Source organism: Oncorhynchus masou, chromosome 14 (assembly GCF_036934945.1).
Source record: "Oncorhynchus masou masou isolate Uvic2021 chromosome 14, UVic_Omas_1.1, whole genome shotgun sequence".
Lineage (NCBI taxonomy): Eukaryota > Metazoa > Chordata > Actinopteri > Salmoniformes > Salmonidae > Oncorhynchus > Oncorhynchus masou.
This window is the reverse complement of record NC_088225.1, coordinates 28,514,549-28,534,611: the sequence shown is the minus strand read 5'-3', so window position 1 is coordinate 28,534,611 and position 20,063 is coordinate 28,514,549. Positions and strand designations below refer to the sequence as shown.

The 20,063-nt window shown below is 45.0% G+C and overlaps 1 protein-coding gene across 1 annotated transcript in view; it reads right to left on the bottom strand.

The window, feature by feature from the left end:
• The window catches only part of LOC135554689 (ethanolamine-phosphate cytidylyltransferase-like), a 46,914-nt gene extending 33,841 nt beyond the window's left edge, over positions 1-13,073 (bottom strand). Inside the window, 1 exon segment of the mRNA XM_064987112.1 lies at positions 12,717-13,073. Coding sequence (XP_064843184.1) covers positions 12,717-12,838 — 122 coding nt within the window. The 5' untranslated portion in view covers positions 12,839-13,073.
• Positions 13,074-20,063: the final 6,990 nt, after the last annotated feature.

Here is a 20,063-nt window from a genome sequence, read left to right as displayed (position 1 = left end):
GACAGTTAGGGAGCCCACGGCCTTGTTCGCTTTAGATGGTAGTTCTCTCCCCAAGATTCAGCGTGAGACGCTGCCTTTAACCCTCACTGTCTCTGGTAATCATAGCGAAACCATTTATTTTTTAATTTTTCGTTCACCTTTTACACCTGTTGTTTTGGGTCATCCCTGGCTAGTGCGCCATAACCCTTCTATTAATTGGTCTAGTAATACTATCCTATCCTGGAATGTTTCTTGTCATGTGACCTGTTTAATGTCTGCTATCCCTCCTGTTTCCTCTGTCTCTTCTTCACAGGAGGAGCCTGGCGATTTGACAGGGGTGCCGGAGGAGTATCACGATCTGCGCACGGTGTTCAGTCGTTCCAAGGCCACTTCTCTCCCTCCACACCGGTCGTATGACTGTAGTATTGATCTCCTTCCGGGAACTACTCCCCCGGGGTAGATTATACTCTCTGTCGGCTCCCGAACGTAAGGCTCTCGAGGATTATTTGTCGGTTTCGCTCGACGCCGGTACCATAGTCTCCTCCTCCTCTCCCGCCGGAGCGGGGTTTTTTTTGTTCAGAAGAAGGACGGGTCCCTGCGCCCATGCGTGGATTATCGAGGGCTGAATGACATAACAGTTAAGAATCATTATCCGCTTCCTCTTATGTCTTCAGCCTTCGAGATCCTGCAGGGAGCCAGGTTTTTCACCAAATTGGACCTTCGTAACGCCTACCATCTCGTGCGCATCAGGGAGGGGGACGAGTGGAAGACGGCGTTTAACACTCCGTTAGGGCACTTTGAATACCGGGTTCTTCCTTTCGGCCTCGTTAACGCTCCAGCTGTCTTTCAGGCACTAGTTAACGACGTCCTGAGAGACATGCTGAACATTTTTGTTTTCGTTTACATGGACGATATCCTGATTTTTTCACCGTCTCTCTCGATTCATGTTCAGCACGTGCGACGCGTCCTCCAGCGCCTTTTGGAGAACTGTCTTTATGTGAAGGCTGAGAAGTGCACTTTTCATGCCGCCTCTGTCCCTTTCTCGGTTCCGTTATTTCCGCTGAGGGCATTAAGATGGATCCCGCTAAGGTCCAGGCTGTCATTGATTGGCCCGTTCCTAAGTCACGCGTCGAGCTACAGCGCTTTCTGGGCTTCGCTAATTTCTATCGTCGTTTCATCCGTAATTTCGGTCAGGTGGCAGCTCCCCTCACAGCCCTTACTTCTGTTAAGACGTGCTTTAAGTGGTCCGTTTCCGCCCAGGGAGCTTTTGATCTTCTTAAGAATCGTTTTACATCCGCACCTATTCTTGTTACACCTGACATCTCTAGTCAGTTTGTTGTTGAGGTTGACGCGTCAGAGGTGGGCGTGGGAGCCATTCTTTCTCAGCGCTCTCTCTCTGACGGCAAGGTCCATCCTTGCGCGTTTTCTCTCATCGCTTATCGCCGTCAGAACGTAACTATGATGTTGGTAATCGCGAACTGCTCGCCATCCGCTTAGCCCTAGGCGAATGGCGACAGTGGTTGGAGGGGGCGACCGTTCCTTTTGTCGTTTGGACTGACCATAGGAACCTTGAGTACATCCGTTCAGCCAACGACTTAATGCGCGTCAGGCTCGTTGGGCTCTGTTTTTCGCTCGTTTCGAGTTTGTTATTTCTTATCGTCCGGGCTCAAAAAACACCAAGCCTGATGCTTTATCTCGTCTCTTCAGTTCTTCTGAGGTCTCCACCGACCCCGAGGGGATTCTCCCTGAGGGGCGTGTTGTCGGGTTGACTGTCTGGGGAATTGAGAGGCAGGTAAAGCAAGCACTCGCTCACACTCCGTCGCCGCGAGCTTGTCCTAGAAACCTTCTGTTCGTTCCCGTTCCTACTCGTCCGGCCGTTCTTCAGTGGGCCCACTCTGCCAAGTTAGCCGGCCACCCCGGCGTTCGGGGTACGCTCGCTTCCATTCGCCAGCGTTTCTGGTGGCCCACTCGGGAACGTGACGCGCGTCGATTTGTCGCCGCTTGTTCGGTCTGCGCGCAGACTAAATCTGGGAACTCTCCTCCTGCCGGCCGTCTCAGACCGCTTCCCATTCCCTCTCGACCGTGGTCTCACATCGCTTTAGATTTTATCACCGGACTGCCTTCATCAGCGGGAAGACAGTTATTCTTACGGTTGTCGATAGATTCTCTAAGGCGGCTCATTTCATTCCTCTCGATAAGCTCCCTTCTGCTAAGGAGACGGCTCAGATCATTATCGAGAATGTTTTCCGAATTCATGGCCTTCCGTCTGACGTCGTTTCCGACAGAGGCCCGCAGTTCACGTCTCAATTTTGGAGGGAGTTTTTCCGTTTGATTGGGGCTTCCGTCAGTCTCTCGTCCGGCTTTCATCCCCAGTCTAACGGTCAAGCCGAACGGGCCAATCAGACTGTTGGTCGCATTTTACGCAGTCTTTCTTTTCGTAACCCTGCGTCTTGGTCAGAACAGCTCCCTGGGCAGAGTACGCCCACAACTCGCTTCCCTCGTCTGCTACCGGTCTATCCCCTTTTCAGAGTAGCCTCGGGTACCAGCCTCCGCTGTTCTCATCTCAGCTCGCCGAGTCCTCGTCCCCTCCGCTCAGGCTTTTGTCCAGCGTTGCGAGCGCACCTGGAAGGGGGTCAGGTCGGCACTTTGCCGTAATAGGGCGCAGACTGTGAGGGCCGCTAATAAGCGTAGGACCAAGAGTCCTAGATATTGTTGCGGTCAGAGAGTATGGCTCTCCACTCAGATCCTTCCCCTTAAGACAGCTTCTCGCAAGTTGGCCCCGCGGTTCATTGGTCCGTTCCGTATTTCTCAGGTCATTAATCCTGTCGCAGTGCGACTTCTTCTCCCGCGCTATCTTCGTCGCGTTCACCCGGTCTTCCATGTCTCCTGTGTTAAGCCCGTTCTTCGCGCCCCCGCTCGTCCCTCCCCCCATCCTTGTCGAGGCGCACCCATCTACAGGGTTCGTAAGATTTTGGACATGCGCCCTCGGGGCCGTGGTCATCAGTACCTAGTGGATTGGGAGGGGTACGGTCCTGAGGAGAGGAGTTGGGTTCCCTCTCGGGACGTGCTGGACCGTTCGCTGATCGATGATTTCCTCCGTTGCCGCCAGGTTTCCTCCTCGAGTGCGCCAGGAGGCGCTCGGTGAGTGGGGGTACTGTCATGTCTTGTTATGTCTGTTCCTGTCCTTTCTCTTCACTCTGTCTCTCTCTACTGGTCTTTTTAGGTTACCTTCTCTGTCTCTCATTCTTCAGCTGTTCTACATCTCCCCTAACTAGCTCATTCACTCTTTCCCACCTGTTCTCTCTTCCCCCTCTGATTAGGTCTCTATTTCTCTCTCTGTTCCTGCTACTTTCAGTGTCTGATTCTTGTTTGTGTTTTTGATGCCAGAAGCAAGCTGTCGTCCCGTTTGCTTCCACCTTGTCCTATCCTGTCGGAGTCCGCCTGGCAGGTGCATCCTGCATTATACTAACGTTCTTTTTGTTCCATTGACTACGTTGGAAGAGGATTTATGCCATTCCTGTTTTTCATTAAAGAACTCTGTTTTCTGTTAAAACCGCTTTTGGGTCTTCACTCAAGTACATAACACTAGGTCCTAGTAGAGAATGGTAGAGTGGTACAATAACACCAGCTAGGTTCTAGTAGAAAGTGGTAGAGTGGTACAATAACACCAGCTAGGTCCTAGTAGAGAATGGTAGAGTGGTACAATAACACCAGCTAGGTCCCAGTAGAGAATGGTAGAGTGGTACAATAACACCAGCTAGGTTCTAGTAGAGAATGGTAGAGTGGTACAATAACACCAGCTAGGTCCCAGTAGAGAATGGTAGAGTGGTACAATAACACCAGCTAGGTTCTAGTAGAGAATGGTAGAGTGGTACAATAACACCAGCTAGGTTCTAGTAGAGAATGGTAGAGTGGTACAATAACACCAGCTAGGTTCTAGTAGAGAATGGTAGAGTGGTATTGAGATCGCACAGCAATGAGTGCACAACTAAAGAGATAAACGATAGATATTCAGAATCACTATAATAAGGTAAACAGGATAAAATGGAACAAATCTGTGGTAAAAAATAGTCAAATAGAATAACTGTAATAATATAAAGATCTTTAAGTGTTCACCATGTCACATGTGTTTACAAAGTAACCTTACTGTGTGTTTTTTTAACTGACATATTTTCAAATATACAATCTCTAATTGTTTATGCACTTACTGTACATTTAAATTGATAGATTGAGCATCAATGTCTAAAATCAATCATGTACTCCATTTTGGGGCAATCATGTCGTTAAGGGGATCCTTTAACTGTTTTTTGACAGAGAGCACTATCAGAGGAAGTAGACAGACAACAGAGAGCACTATCAGAGGAAGTAGACAGACAACAGAGAGCACTATCAGAGGAAGTAGACAGACAACAGAGAGCACTATCAGAGGAAGTAGACAGACAACAGAGAGCACTATCAGAGGAAGTAGACAGACAACAGAGAGCACTATCAAAGGAAGTAGACAGACAACAGAGAGCACTAGCAGAGGAAGATGACAGACAACAGAGAGCACTATCAGAGGAAGATGACAGACAACAGAGAGCACTATCAGAGGAAGTAGACAGACAACAGAGAGCACTATCAGAGGAAGTAGACAGACAACAGAGAGCACTATCAAAGGAAGTAGACAGACAACAGAGAGCACTAGCAGAGGAAGATGACAGACAACAGAGAGCACTATCAGAGGAAGATGACAGACAACAGAGAGCACTATCAGAGGAAGTAGACAGACAACAGAGAGCACTATCAGAGGAAGATGACAGACAACAGAGAGCACTATCAGAGGAAATAGACAGACAACAGAGAGCACTATCAGAGGAAGTAGACAGACAACAGAGAGCACTATCAGAGGAAGTAGACAGACAACAGAAGAGCACTATCAGAGGAAGTAGACAGACAACAGAGAGCACTATCAGAGGAAGTAGACAGATAACAGAGAGCACTATCAGAGGAAGTAGACAGACAACAGAGAGCACTATCAGAGGAAGTAGACAGACAACAGAAAAGCACTATCAGAGGAAGTAGAGAGACAACAGAGAGCACTATCAGAGGAAGTAGACAGACAACAGAAAAGCACTATCAGAGGAAGTAGAGAGACAACAGAAGAGCACTATCAGAGGAAGTAGACAGACACAGAGAGCACTATCAGAGGAAGTAGACAGACAACAGAGAGCACTATCAGAGGAAGTAGACAGACAACAGAAGAGCACTAATCAGAGGAGGTAGACAGACAACAGAGAGCAGTATCAAAGGAAGTAGACAGACAACAGAATAGCACTATCAGAGGAAGTAGACAGACAACAGAGAGCACTATCAGAGGAAGTAGACAGACAACAGAGAGCACTATCAGAGGAAGTAGACAGACAACAGAGAGCACTATCAGAGGAAGTAGACAGACACAGAGAGCACTATCAGAGGAAGTAGACAGACACAGAGAGCACTATCAGAGGAAGTAGACAGACAACAGAGAGCACTATCAGAGGAAGTAGACAGACAACAGAGAGCACTATCAGAGAAAGTAGACAGACAACAGAGAGCACTATCAGAGGATCCTCCTGAGAAGTAGACAGACACAGAGAGCACTATCAGAGGAAGTAGACAGACAACAGAGAGCAGTATCAGAGGAAGTAGACAGACAACAGAAGAGCACTATCAGAGGAAGTAGACAGACAACAGAGAGCACTATCAGAGGAAGTAGACAGACAACAGAGAGCACTATCAGAGGAAGTAGACAGACAACAGAGAGCACTATCAGAGGAAGTAGACAGACAACAGAGAGCACTATCAGAGGAAGTAGACAGACAACAGAGAGCACTATCAGAGGAAGTAGACAGACAACAGAGAGCACTATCAGAGGAAGATGACAGACAACAGAGAGCACTGGCTGATACCAGTCCTCCAGAGTCTGACTGATACCAGTCCTCCTGTCCTTCAGAGTCTGGCTGATACCAGTCCTCCTGACTTCAGAGTCTGGCTGATACCAGTCCTCCTGTCCTCCAGAGTCTGGCTGATACCAGTCCTCCTGACTTCAGAGTCTGGCTGATACCAGTCCTCCTGACTTCAGAGTCTGGCTGATACCAGTCCTCCTGACTTCAGAGTCTGGCTGATACCAGTCCTCCTGTCCTCCAGAGTCTGACTGATACCAGTCCTCCTGTCCTCCAGAGTCTGACTGATACCAGTCCTCCTGTCCTCCAGAGTCTGACTAATACCAGTCCTCCTGTCCTCCAGAGTCTGGCTGATACCAGTCCTCCTGACTTCAGAGTCTGGCTGATACCAGTCCTCCTGACTTCAGAGTCTGGCTGATACCAGTCCTCCTGTCCTCCAGAGTCTGGCTGATACCAGTCCTCCTGACTTCAGAGTCTGGCTGATACCAGTCCTCCTGACTTCAGAGTCTGGCTGATACCAGTCCTCCTGTCCTCCAGAGTCTGGCTGATACCAGTCCTCCTGACTTCAGAGTCTGGCTGATACCAGTCCTCCTGACTTCAGAGTCTGGCTGATACCAGTCCTCCTGTCCTTCAGAGTCTGGCTGATACCAGTCCTCCTGACTTCAGAGTCTGGCTAACAGTCCTCCTGAACTCCACAAGAGTACCAGTCCTCCTGTCCTCCAGAGTCTGGCTGATACCAGTCCTCCTGACTTCAGAGTCTGGCTGATACCAGTCCTCCTGACTTCAGAGTCTGGCTGATACCAGTCCTCCTGACTTCAGAGTCTGGCTGATACCAGTCCTCCTGTCCTCCAGAGTCTGACTGATACCAGTCCTCCTGTCCTCCAGAGTCTGACTAATACCAGTCCTCCTGTCCTCCAGAGTCTGGCTGATACCAGTCCTCCTGACTTCAGAGTCTGGCTGATACCAGTCCTCCTGACTTCAGAGTCTGGCTGATACCAGTCCTCCTGTCCTCCAGAGTCTGACTGATACCAGTCCTCCTGTCCTCCAGAGTCTGACTAAAACCAGTCCTCCTGTCCTCCAGAGTCTGGCTGATACCAGTCCTCCTGACTTCAGAGTCTGGCTGATACCAGTCCTCCTGACTTCAGAGTCTGGCTGATACCAGTCCTCCTGTCCTCCAGAGTCTGGCTGATACCAGTCCTCCTGACTTCAGAGTCTGGCTGATACCAGTCCTCCTGACTTCAGAGTCTGGCTGATACCAGTCCTCCTGTCCTCCAGAGTCTGGCTGATACCAGTCCTCCAAGTGTCTTCCCCTTGTTTAACAACCAGAGCTCTCAACCCCCAATATATATATTTTTTGAAAGAACCAATCAATATGCCTACTCTGATCAAATATAAAACTATAACTACTGGCTTTCCAAACCATTGGGGCACAGCGCACTGTGTACAACGTGGGTCTGCACAACGTGGGTCTGGAACAATTTAGGTCTGCACAACGTGGGCCTGTACAACGTGGGTCTGCACAATGTAGGTCTGCACAATGTAGGTCTGCACAACGTGGGTCTGCAGAATGGGTCTGTACAACGTGGGTCTGTACAATGTGGGTCTGCAGACATCACGTGGGTCTGTCCAACTGGGTCTGTACAACGTGGGTCTGCATAACGTGGGTCTGTACAACGTGGGTCTGCACTGCGTGGGTCTGCACAACGTGGGGATCTGACAGACATCACCTGCACAACGTGGGTCTGTACAACGACTGGGTCTGTACTACGGGGTCTGTACAGACGTGGGTCTGCACAACGTGGGTCTGCACAACGTGGGTCTGTACAACGTGGGTCTGACAGACATGGGTCTGCACAACGTGGGTCTTCCTCTGACGTGGGTCTGTACTACTGGGGATATCTGACAGACGTGGGTCTGCAAACGTGGGTCTGCACAACGTGGGTCTGCACAATGTGGGTCTGTACAACATCACCTGTACAATGACTCTTCTGCACAACGATGGGTCTGCACAACGTGGGGATATACGTCAGCCAGACTAGCAACCCTCCAGAATGACTCTTCCCAAACATTTGTTCTCTGTTTTTCTTGTTGTTCAAATCTTTGTTTGATGCCTGTGTCTAATGGTTTCTTGTATTTACCACAAATACTTCATATGATATCGCTCTCAGAAAGATAATCTATGCTGTTATTAAAATGTGCTTGGATATACTATCTATACATGATATACCATGTACCATAGATACATGACACAGGCCAATAAAGGCTTCTTGTGCTATCTCTCTCATAAAGTTAATCTATGGTGTCATTACATCTGTTAGGATTATTACTACTGGGGATATACTGACAGACATCACCTCAGAATGACTCTTCCCTGACTGAGATTATTACTACTGGGGATATGCTGACAGACATCACCTCAGAATGACTCTTCCTCTGACTGAGATTATTACTACTGGGGATATACTGACAGACATCACCTCAGAATGACTCTTCACACTGAGATTATTACTACTGGGGATATACTGACAGACATCACCTCAGAATGACTCTTCCTCTGACTGAGATTATTACTACTGGGGATATACTGACAGACATCACCTCTGAATGACTCTTCCCTGACTGAGATTATTACTACTGGGGATATACTGACAGACATCACCTCTGAATGACTCTTCCCTGACTGAGATTATTAGTACTGGGGATATACTGACAGACATCACCTCAGAATGACTCTTCACACTGAGATTATTACTACTGGGGATATACTGACAGACATCACCTCTGAATGACTCTTCCTCTGACTGAGATTATTACTACTGGGGATATACTGACAGACATCACCTCAGAATGACTCTTCACACTGAGATTATTACTACTGGGGATATACTGACAGACATCACCTCTGAATGACTCTTCCCCTGACTGAGATTATTACTACTGGGGATATACTGACAGACATCACCTCAGAATGACTCTTCCCTGACTGAGATTATTAGTACTGGGGATATGCTGACAGACATCACCTCAGAATGACTCTTCCTCTGACTGAGATTATTACTACTGGGGATATGCTGACAGACATCACCTCAGAATGACTCTTCCCCTGACTGAGATTATTACTACTGGGGATTTACTGACAGACATCACCTCAGAATGACTCCTCACCTGACTGAGATTATTACTACTGGGGATATACTGACAGACATCATCTCATAATGACTCTTCCCCTGACTGAGATTATTACTACTGGGGATATGCTGACAGACATCACCTCAGAATGACTCCTCACCTGACTGAGATTGTAAACTGAATGTTTATAGGCTGTGTTCTGGGTCGTCTTCATTAGGGTACACATGTTTTCAAACATTTTGCAACGGTAAATGAAAATGAGCATCCAGGTAGTCCCTTCCTGTTTCAGTATGTTTTTTTCCTTCTGATTGTTGCCTAATGAACACAACACATCCTGGCAGCAGCTATGTGAAAGCCTGAGTGAGGAGTGTCAGTGGACTTTAGAGCTCAGTTGACGATGTTGCTAACTTGGACCCTGGCTACCTTCTGTCACTGGAAACCAATTAAGAACAGAATGTCTCAAACTTCAACCCTAAAGGCAGGACAGGGTCTAGATTAGGGTTGCAAAATAAATTCCCTGGTTTTCCAGAAACCCTGTTTGAATTCTGGATTTCCTGTTTATTCCCTCCTGATTCCATGAATCCTCCAACAGGGATTCCGGGAAAACCAGAGAATTTATTGAAAATTCACAGAATTTTGCAACCCTACAATATCTAGTCCGGATATATAGTCAAACAGACAAGGTCTCACTTACACTGACAAGTGACACTCCAACAATTGATAGTTTAGCAGATTTAAGACTAGATTCAATCAGATCAAGCGTTAACTAGTTAACGGCATAGCTGATGTTTTGGTGGTGTCGGAGGTGTAACTGCATTAGAGCCGTCAAAGCAGAATGTCTTCTCGTGTGGTCATTGTCACACAGCCACACCCCTCCCACTCGCGTTACAAGTTCAGAATCAGTAAATGTAGGCAATTTCGGAAAAAAATTACACTCAAATTGAAAATCACAAAACAAAATGATGAGGATTTCTATCAGCCTAATAGAGGGGCAGATGACAGCTCACATTCCAGTGCTCAAACTTCTAAACCAGTAAGGATTTCTCTTAATGCCAATCCATGCAGCCAATGGCAATGTCCGCTTGTGGATTTGACAGCTCTCACATCCAATACTGCCAAAACAACCGCCATGTGGGTCTTGGCTAGCGCAGATCTGACAGAATCTAGCCTAAAGTCTCACTGACAAACAAATATATATTTCCTTTCTTGAGTCAATCTGCCCAGTGCCGCTCCTAGGGCCTGCTACAGCTGATGCTGATGGTGCTAGATGTCAACAAGAATATGGTGATGCTGCTGCAATGTATGGCCAAACAATGTACTGTATTTAGTGAGGACAGACGAGTGAGTCCGCAGGGCATGAACTTTCATGGACATGGCAGGTGTGGGCCGAGGGGTTAGAAGGGTTAGTGAAATGAGCTCTGTTGACACAGGCACGCTTTGGGAACTCACCCCACCGATTAATATTCTGGCATCCGAAACATTCTGCAACATTCCATCTAACCACGACTAGGTGGCTGCACCAAAATGACAGGAATTCTCCCAGAGAAAGCCACCGTAATGCTGATCTTCACACGCATGAATTCAAAGCGTGTTTTCTTTCCTACTTTCCTGACGTGGGTCAGGTTCATGTCCTGTAGCTTCTGACTCTGCCCCAGGGGGAGATTGTGTGTGGCGGTGTTTCTCATGGCAGAAACAGACGACAATGTCAGTGTTTAGTTTCCACACACTACCACTCCGTTTGGAAAGAAACTCTGACCACGGAACAATGGCAGGCTTGTTAGTGTTTCCGCCGCCCGTGCACTCGGCTGCTTCATAAGCAGGTTACAACACTGAGGAAGAGGGTGCTGTGGTTTACACGCCTACAGCACAGCACAGTGGGTGTCCGGGAGGCGGAGCGAGTTATAGTGCAGGTCTATGGGGTGCTGTTTGTAACATGCTGTATTTTGTGAAGACTATGAATTCCATGCAACAAAATACAAAACATGCAAAGAAATATAGCATGCAACAAACGCCCTTATTCCTGGAAAGAGGGACAGATGTAGAAGACTTTCAGAGTGCTGACACTGGACTCTGAAGTGTGTTGGAAGGAATGTGGACTGTTGACACTGGGTATTATCTCAGAGGTCCCTCTTCCTGTCTTGAATTACCTGACTTTTGGTGGTATTTAGGTGGTATTACCTGCACTGTGTACATGAATCTACAGGTAATTCTAGATCAAATATCCGAAATCCACAGCAAAAGAAGTAGAGTCAAGTTGTACACTCGTACAATAGTGTTCAACTGCAAACCGCAATTCGGGGCATTCCTGCATGTGGGCAATCACAAAAAAACATATTTCTCTCAAATTTTGTGTACAAATTTGTTTACATCCCTGTTAGGGAACATTTCTCCTTTACCAAGATAATCTACCCACTTGACAGGTGTGGCATATCAAGAAGCTTATCAAACAGCATGATCATTACACAGTCCCCTTATGCTGGGGACAATAAAAGGCCACTCTAAAATGTGCAGCTTTGTCACACAGCACAATGCCACAGATGTATCAAGTTTGAGGGAGCGTGCAATTGGCATGCTGACTGCAGGAATGTCCACCAGAGTTGTTGACGGGGAAATTAATGTCAATTTCTCTACCATAAGCCGCCTCCAATGGGGTTTTAGAGAATTTGGAAGTATGTCCAACCGGCCTCACCACCACAGACCCCGTGTAACCATGTTACACAGGTTACACCAGCCCAGGACCTCCACATCCGGCTTCTTCACCTGTGGGATCATCTGAGACCAGCCACCCAGACAGCTGATGAAACTGAGGAGTATTTATGTCTGTAATAAAGCCCTTTTGTGGGGAAAAACTCATTCTGATTGTGTAACAGAGTCCTCCTGCTGTGTAAGGGAGTCCTCCTTAGAACTAGCTGGCTAAGCTAGCACATGGTGTACTTCTCTCCCACCTGCTGAACACCTGCCCTCGCCGTCTTTACCTGAACTGCGGGAAAACAGTGCCTGTCAGGCAAGGGGTGAAGGACACTAGCTACCGTTGTCACCCCACCCCTTCTTCTGTGGCGTTTTTCGGTGGCTGGCATCCAACGTTATTGTGCATTAACGCCACCAACTGTACTGGAGCCCCCTACCTCCTGCTTCTCCCAAACTTAAACATTTACCAATATAAGTATAAAGAGGGGTTCCTGCAGATGCAGGAACGTCCACATACAGGAACACCCCGAATTGCCGGGCACAATTGCACCCTTCTCCACTTGTATGCACACTATGCGTGAATGCAGTTTGCCGAGGCGACGGTCGCCGTGCCTAGCCTACACTATCGCTCGAATAAGATGCAAAGTGAATACCCTGGTGGCATGTCGCCATTACTGAGAGTAAGACTGGTAGGTAAACATACCTGGCATGTGATGCGGCAGCCTATTGAAACACCTTTCTGTTTTGACAGGCGGGATGCCGACGGAATGGAACAAGCATGTTGGCTATGGACAGTTCACTGGACATCAGATACATGGTGAAATGATGCTACGTTTTCCCCACATTCAAATAGACAATCTTTGAAATGTACTATATTTGTGTAAGTATCATAGAGGTGGGCATGCCTCATTTAATGGTATGCATTCCCAGGGCAACAACGTAGCCACACAGGCCTTATATCTAGCTGTCACTGTAATGTTATTCTGTATCACTCACCACCCGTCACACCACACCCGGATGGTTCGTCTTCTCTTCTCCGGACTGCAAGCTGTAGCGCCGAGGTTCGTCCCTGCATCTTTCCCTGTTGTGTTCATTGGGTGATGTCCGTTCTTGATCATTTTGTGCACGAAAAGACTACGATGATATTATATATGATATTTCAACGTAACCTATATCCTGGACAAGCAACCCCTAATAATAGCACGAACGAAGACACAAATATACCTGCACCGTTCGATTTTATGTATAGGCTTTATCTAGTGTATGTCCCTTTGCATGATAGCCGGTTTCTGCATAGAAGTGACGCCTGAGCAGCAGAACCGTGGGACAACGCCTCCTATCCCGGGGAAGTGGCGTCACATGGCATTGGATCGTACGATGACTGCTAGTGGATAGCCGACATATTGTTACATAATAGAGGCATGCTCCACTGTCATGTGATTAGATCTGGATTTACATGTAAGGCTAACCACATTAAGAATATAGTTACAGTGTGAAATTCAAATGAAATAGAAGAGGACATCTGGTCCATGTTCTTCACATTCATTGTTTAACATATAGGCTACAATAGGCTACATCCATAATCCATCAAATAGCAGGTCCCAGAGCCTGCAAGTCCCTTAGAATAGAATATAACCTACATATATACAACAGAATAGACACATGACGAATAGAAAAGTCACGTATAGAATATAATACACACATATAGAATATAATAAACACTTATAAAATAGAACAGAATATACATGTATAGAATAGAATATACACATATTCCTGTAGAATAGAATGAACACATATAGAATAGAATACAGTATACACCTATAGAATAGAATACAATATACACATATGCCTGTAGAATAGAATACAATATACATGTATAGTATAGAATCGAATATACACATATAGAATAGAAAATACACTTATACCCGTAGAATATAGTATATAATATAAACCTATATAATAATATATAAACATATGGAATAAAATTTAAAATACACACATAGAATAGAATATATACATATAGAATAGAATATACACTTATAGAATACAATTTAATATATACAAATAGAATATATAGGTACAGAATAGAACATACACATATACCTGTAGAATATAATATAATATACACCTATAGAATATACATATATTGAATAGACTAGAATCTACACATATACCTGTAGAATAGAAGAAAATATATACGTAAATAATAAAATAGAATATACATGTATAGAATAGAATATACACATATAGAATAGAATATACACGTATAGAATAGAATATACACATATAGAATAGAATATACACGTATAGAATAGAATATACACATATAGAATAGAATATACATGTATATAATAGAATATACATGTTCAGAATAGAATATACACGTTTAGAATAAAATATACACATCTATAATAAAATAGAATATACATATATAGCTGTAAAATAAAACATATAGAATAGAATATACATATGTAGAATAAAATAGAATATACACGTATAGAATAGAATATACACATATAGAATAGAATATACACGTATAGAATAGAATATACACATATAGAATTGAATATACACGTTCAGAATAGAATATGCACGTTTAGAATCAAATATACACATCTAGAATAAAATAGAATATACATATATAGCTGTAGTTCACTGTATAACAATTCCAGTGGGTCAGAAGTTTACATACACTCAGATGACTGTGCATTTAAACAGCATGGAAAATTTCAGGAAATGATGTCATGGCTTTAGAAGCTTCTGATAGGCTAATTGACATCATTTGAGTCAATTGGAGGTGTACCTGTGGATGAATTTCAAGGCCTACCTTCAAACTCAGTGCCTCTTTGCTTGACATCATGGGAAAATCTAAAGAATTCAGCCAAGACCTCCACAAGTCAAACGCCTGAAGGTACCATGTTCATCTGTACAAACAATAGTACGCAAGTGTAAACACCATGGGACCACGCAGCCATCATACCGCTCAGGAAGAAGACCTGTTCTGTCTCCTAGAAATGAATGTACTTTGGTGCAAAAAGTGCAAATCAATCCCAGAACAACAGCAAAGGACCTTGTGAAGATGCTGGAGGAAATGGGTGAATGTATGTCCACAGTAAAACAAGTCCTATATCGACATAACCTGAAAGGAGCTCAGCAAGGAAGAAGCCAATGCTCCAAAACCTCCATAAAAAAGCCAGACTACGGTTTGCAACTGCACATGGGGACAAAGATCATACTTTTTGGAGAAATGTCCTCTGGTCTGATGAAACAAAAATAGAACTGTTTGGTCATAATGACCATCGTTATGTTTGGAGGAAAAAGGTGGACGCTTGCAAGCCGAAGAACACCATCCCAACCGTGAAGCAGAGGAGTGGCAGCTATCATGTTGTGGGGTTGATTTGCTGCAGGAGGGACTAGTGCACTTCACAAAATAGATGGCATCAGTCAGGAAGTTAAAGCTTGGCCGCAAATGGTCAATGACCCCAAGCATACTTCCAAAGTCGAAGCAAAATTGCTTAAGGACAACAATGTCAAGGTATTGGAGCGGCCATCAAAGCCCTGACCTCAATGCTATAGAACATTTGTGGGTAGAATTGAAAAAGTGTGTGCGAGCAAGGAGGCCTATAAACGTGACTCAGTTACACCAGCTCTGTCAGGAGGAATGGGCCAAAATCCACCCAATTTATTGTGGGAAGCTTGTGAAAGGCTACCCGAAACATTTGACCCAAGTTAAACATTTTAAAGGCAATGCTACCAAATACGAATTGAGTGTATGTAAACTTCTGACCCACTGGGAATGAGATGAAAGAAATAAAGCTGAAATAAATCACTCTCTACTATTATTCTGACATTTCACATTCTTAAAATAAAGTGGTGATCCTAACTGACCTAAAACATGGAATTTTTACTTGGATTAAATCAGGAATGGTGAAAAACTGAGTTTAAATGTATTTGGCAAAGGTGTATGTAAACTTCCAACTTCAACTGTACACGTATAGAATAGAATTTACACATATAGAATAAAATAGAATATGCACGGATAGAAAGAATATACACGTATAGAATAAAATAGAATATGCACGTATAGAAAGAATATACACGTATAGAATAAAATAGAATATGCACGTATAGAAAGAATATACACGTATAGAATAAAATAGAATATGCACGTATAGAAAGAATATACACGTATAGAATAAAATAGAATATACACATATAGAATCAAATAGAATATACACATTTAGAATAGAATATACACTTATAGAATATACACATGCAGAATAGAATATACACATATAGAATATACACATGCAGAATAGAATATACACATTTAGAATAAAATATACACATTTAGAATAAAATATACACATATAGAATAAAATAAAATATACACATATACCTGTAGAATAGAATAACATATACACGTATATAATGAAATAGAATATAAACATACAGAAAATAATATACACGTATAGAATATACACATATAGAATAGAATATACACGTATAGAATAGAATATACACATATAGAATAGAATATACATGTATAGAACAGAATATACACATATAGAATATACACATATAGAATAAAATATACACTTATAGAATAAAACATAGTATACACGTATAGAATAGAATATACACATATAGAATATGCAAATATAGAATAGAATATACACATATAGAATAGACTATACACATATACCAGTAGAATAGAATAATATATACATGTATATAATGAAATAGAATAGAAACATACAGAATAGAATATACACGTATAGAATAGAATATACACATATAGAATAGAATATACACGTATATAACAGAATATACACATATAGAATATACACATATAGAATAAAATATACACTTATAGAATAAAACATAGTATACACGTATAGAATAGAATATACACGTATAGAATATACAAATATAGAATAGAATATACACATATAGAATAGACAATACACATATACCTGTAGAATAGAATAGAATATACACCTATAGAATATACATATATAGAATAGAATATACACATATACAATAGAATATACACATATACCTGTAGAATAGGATAGACAAAGAATAGAATACAATATACACATATAGAATGGATAGTTAAATGTCCCCCACACAACCTCGAAATACACACATGTTGAGAGGCACAGGGTCAGCCAATGAGCAGAGCCCCTGGCTGGAGAGCAGTTTAGTGGTGAGTGCCTTGCTCAAGGGCATAACGACAGGTCAATAGACCATTCAATAGCCTGTTTCTCTCTATTAGTTTCTAAGCCCAGATGGGGATGCTTTTCATTTTCTTATCCATGGTGTATTCACAACCTAACAAGTGAGGATTTGCAGCAAAACAAGTGATCATTTTGCTACAGTGTGTAGCAAAATGTTTTTGCAAAGTAAAAACTTGTCATATTGGACAAATTAAAGATAGTGCCTCCCTGTTCCGCAAAGAAAGAAATAATTTGGTACCTAGTGAATACACCCCATGGCCCAGCCCACCGTTGTCACGCTCTGACCATAGCTCTGTTATTTTATTATTTGTTTTAGTATGGTCAGGGCGTGAGTTGGGGTGGGCAGTCTATGTTTGTTTTTCTATGTTGGTTTTTGTGTTCGGCCTAGTATGGTTCTCAGTCAGAGGCAGGTGTCGTTAGTTGTCTCTGATTGAGAATCATACTTCGGTAGCCTGGGTTTCACTTTTGGTTTGCGGGTGTTTGTTTTCAGTGTGAGTGTTTGGTCCACACGGTACTGTTTTAGGTTTTGTATACTCACGTCATCGTTTGTTGTTTTGTTTGAGTGTTCTATTGTCTTTATTAAAAAACATCATGGACACTTACCACGCTCCGATCCTTCTCGCTACTCCTCCTCAGAAGAGGAGGACGAGAACCCTTACAACCGTGTTTCTAGTTAATACGCCCAGCCCACCGTGTTTCTAGTTAATACACCCCAGGGCCCAGCCCACAGTGTTTCTAGTTAATACACCCCAGGGCCCAGCCCACCATGTTTCTAGTTAATACACCCCAGGGCCCAGCCCACCGTGTTTCTAGTTAATACACCCCAGGGCCCAGCCCACCGTATTTCTAGTTAATACACCCCAGGGCCCAGCCCACCGTGTTTCTAGTGAATACACCCCAGGGCCCAGCCCACAGTGTTTCTAGTTAATACACCCCAGGGCCCAGCCCACCATGTTCCTAGTTAATACACCCCAGGGCCCAGCCCACCGTGTTCCTAGTTAATACACCCCAGGGCCCAGCCCACAGTGTTTCTAGTTAATACACCCCAGGGCCCAGCCCACCGTGTTTCTAGTTAATACACCCCAGGGCCCAGCCCACCGTGTTTCTAGTTAATACCCCAGGGCCCAGCCCACCGTGTTTCTAGTTAATACACCCCAGGGCCCAGCCCACCGTGTTTCTAGTTAATACACCCCAGGGCCCAGCCCACCGTGTTTCTAGTTAATACACCCCAGGGCCCAGCCCACGTGTTTCTAGTTAATACACCCCAGGGCCCAGCCCACCGTGTTTCTAGTAAATACACCCCAGGGCCCAGCCCACAGTGTTTCTAGTTAATACACCCTAGGGCCCAGCCCACCGTGCTTCTAGTTAATACACCCCAGGGCCCAGCCCACCGTGTTTCTAGTTAATACACCCCAGGGCCCAGCCCACCGTGCTTCTAGTTAATACACCCCAGGGCCCAGCCCACAGGGTTTCTAGTTAATACACCCCAGGGCCCAGCCCACCGTGTTTCTAGTTAATACACCCCAGGGCCCAGCCCACCGTGTTTCTAGTTAATACACCCCAGGGCCCAGCCCACCATGTTTCTAGTTAATACACCCCAGGGCCCAGCCCACCGTGTTTCTAGTTAATACACCCCAGGGCCCAGCCCACCGTGTTTCTAGTTAATACACCCCAGGGCCAAGCCCACCGTGTTTCTAGTTAATACACCCCAGGGCCAAGCCCACCGTGTTTCTAGTTAATACACCCCAGGGCCCAGCCCACCGTGCTTCTAGTTAATACACCCCAGGGCCCAGCCCACCGTGTTTCTAGTTAATACACCCCAGGGCCCAGCCCACCGTGTTTCTAGTTAATACAGCCCAGGGCCCAGCCCACCGGGTTTCTAGTTAATACACCCCAGGGCCCAGCCCACCGTGCTTCTAGTTAATACACCCCAGGGCCCAGCCCACAGGGTTTCTAGTTAATACACCCCAGGGCCAAGCCCACCGTGTTTCTAGTTAATACACCCCAGGGCCAAGCCCACCGTGTTTCTAGTTAATACACCCCAGGGCCAAGCCCACCGTGTTTCTAGTTAATACACCCCAGGGCCCAGCCCACCGTGCTTCTAGTTAATACACCCCAGGGCCAAGCCCACCGTGTTTCTAGTTAATACACCCCAGGGCCCAGCCCACCGTGTTTCTAGTTAATACACCCCAGGGCCCAGCCCACCGTGTTTCTAGTTAATACACCCCAGGGCCCAGCCCACCGTGTTTCTAGTTAATACACCCCAGGGCCAAGCCCACCGTGTTTCTAGTTAATACACCCCAGGGCCAAGCCCACCGTGTTTCTAGTTAATACACCCCAGGGCCCAGCCCACCGTGCTTCTAGTTAATACACCCCCCAGGGCCCAGCCCACCCACCGTGTTTCTAGTTAATACACCCCAGGGCCCAGCCCACCGTGTTTCTAGTTAATACACCCCAGGGCCCAGCCCACCGTGTTTCTAGTTAATACACCCCAGGGCCCAGCCCACCGTGTTTCTAGTTAATACACCCCAGGGCCCAGCCCACCGTGTTTCTAGTTAATACACCCCAGGGCCCAGCCCACCGTGTTTCTAGTTAATACACCCCAGGGCCCAGCCCACCGTGTTTCTAGTTAATACACCCCAGGGCCCAGCCCACCGTGTTTCTAGTTAATACACCCCAGGGCCCAGCCCACCGTGTTTCTAGTTAATACACCCCAGGGCCCAGCCCACCGTGTTTCTAGTTAATACCAGTCCATTCTGGGTGATGTGGTCACAAGCAGGGGATTCCTCTACCGTACCTCCTGCTGGGTCATGTGGGTAAAAACCTGTTAAATCAAATCAAAGTTTATTTGTCACATGCAACCTTACAATACAACCTTACAGTGAAATGCTTACATACAAGCTCTAACCAATATTGCAAAAAAGGTATTAGGTGAACAATAGGTAGGTAAAGAAATAAAAACAACAGTAAAAAGACAGGCTATATACAGTAGTGAGACTATATACAGTAGTGAGGCTATATACAGTAGTGAGGCTATAAAAGTAGCGAGGCTACATACAGACACCGGTTAGTCAGGCTGATTGAGGTAGTATGTACATGT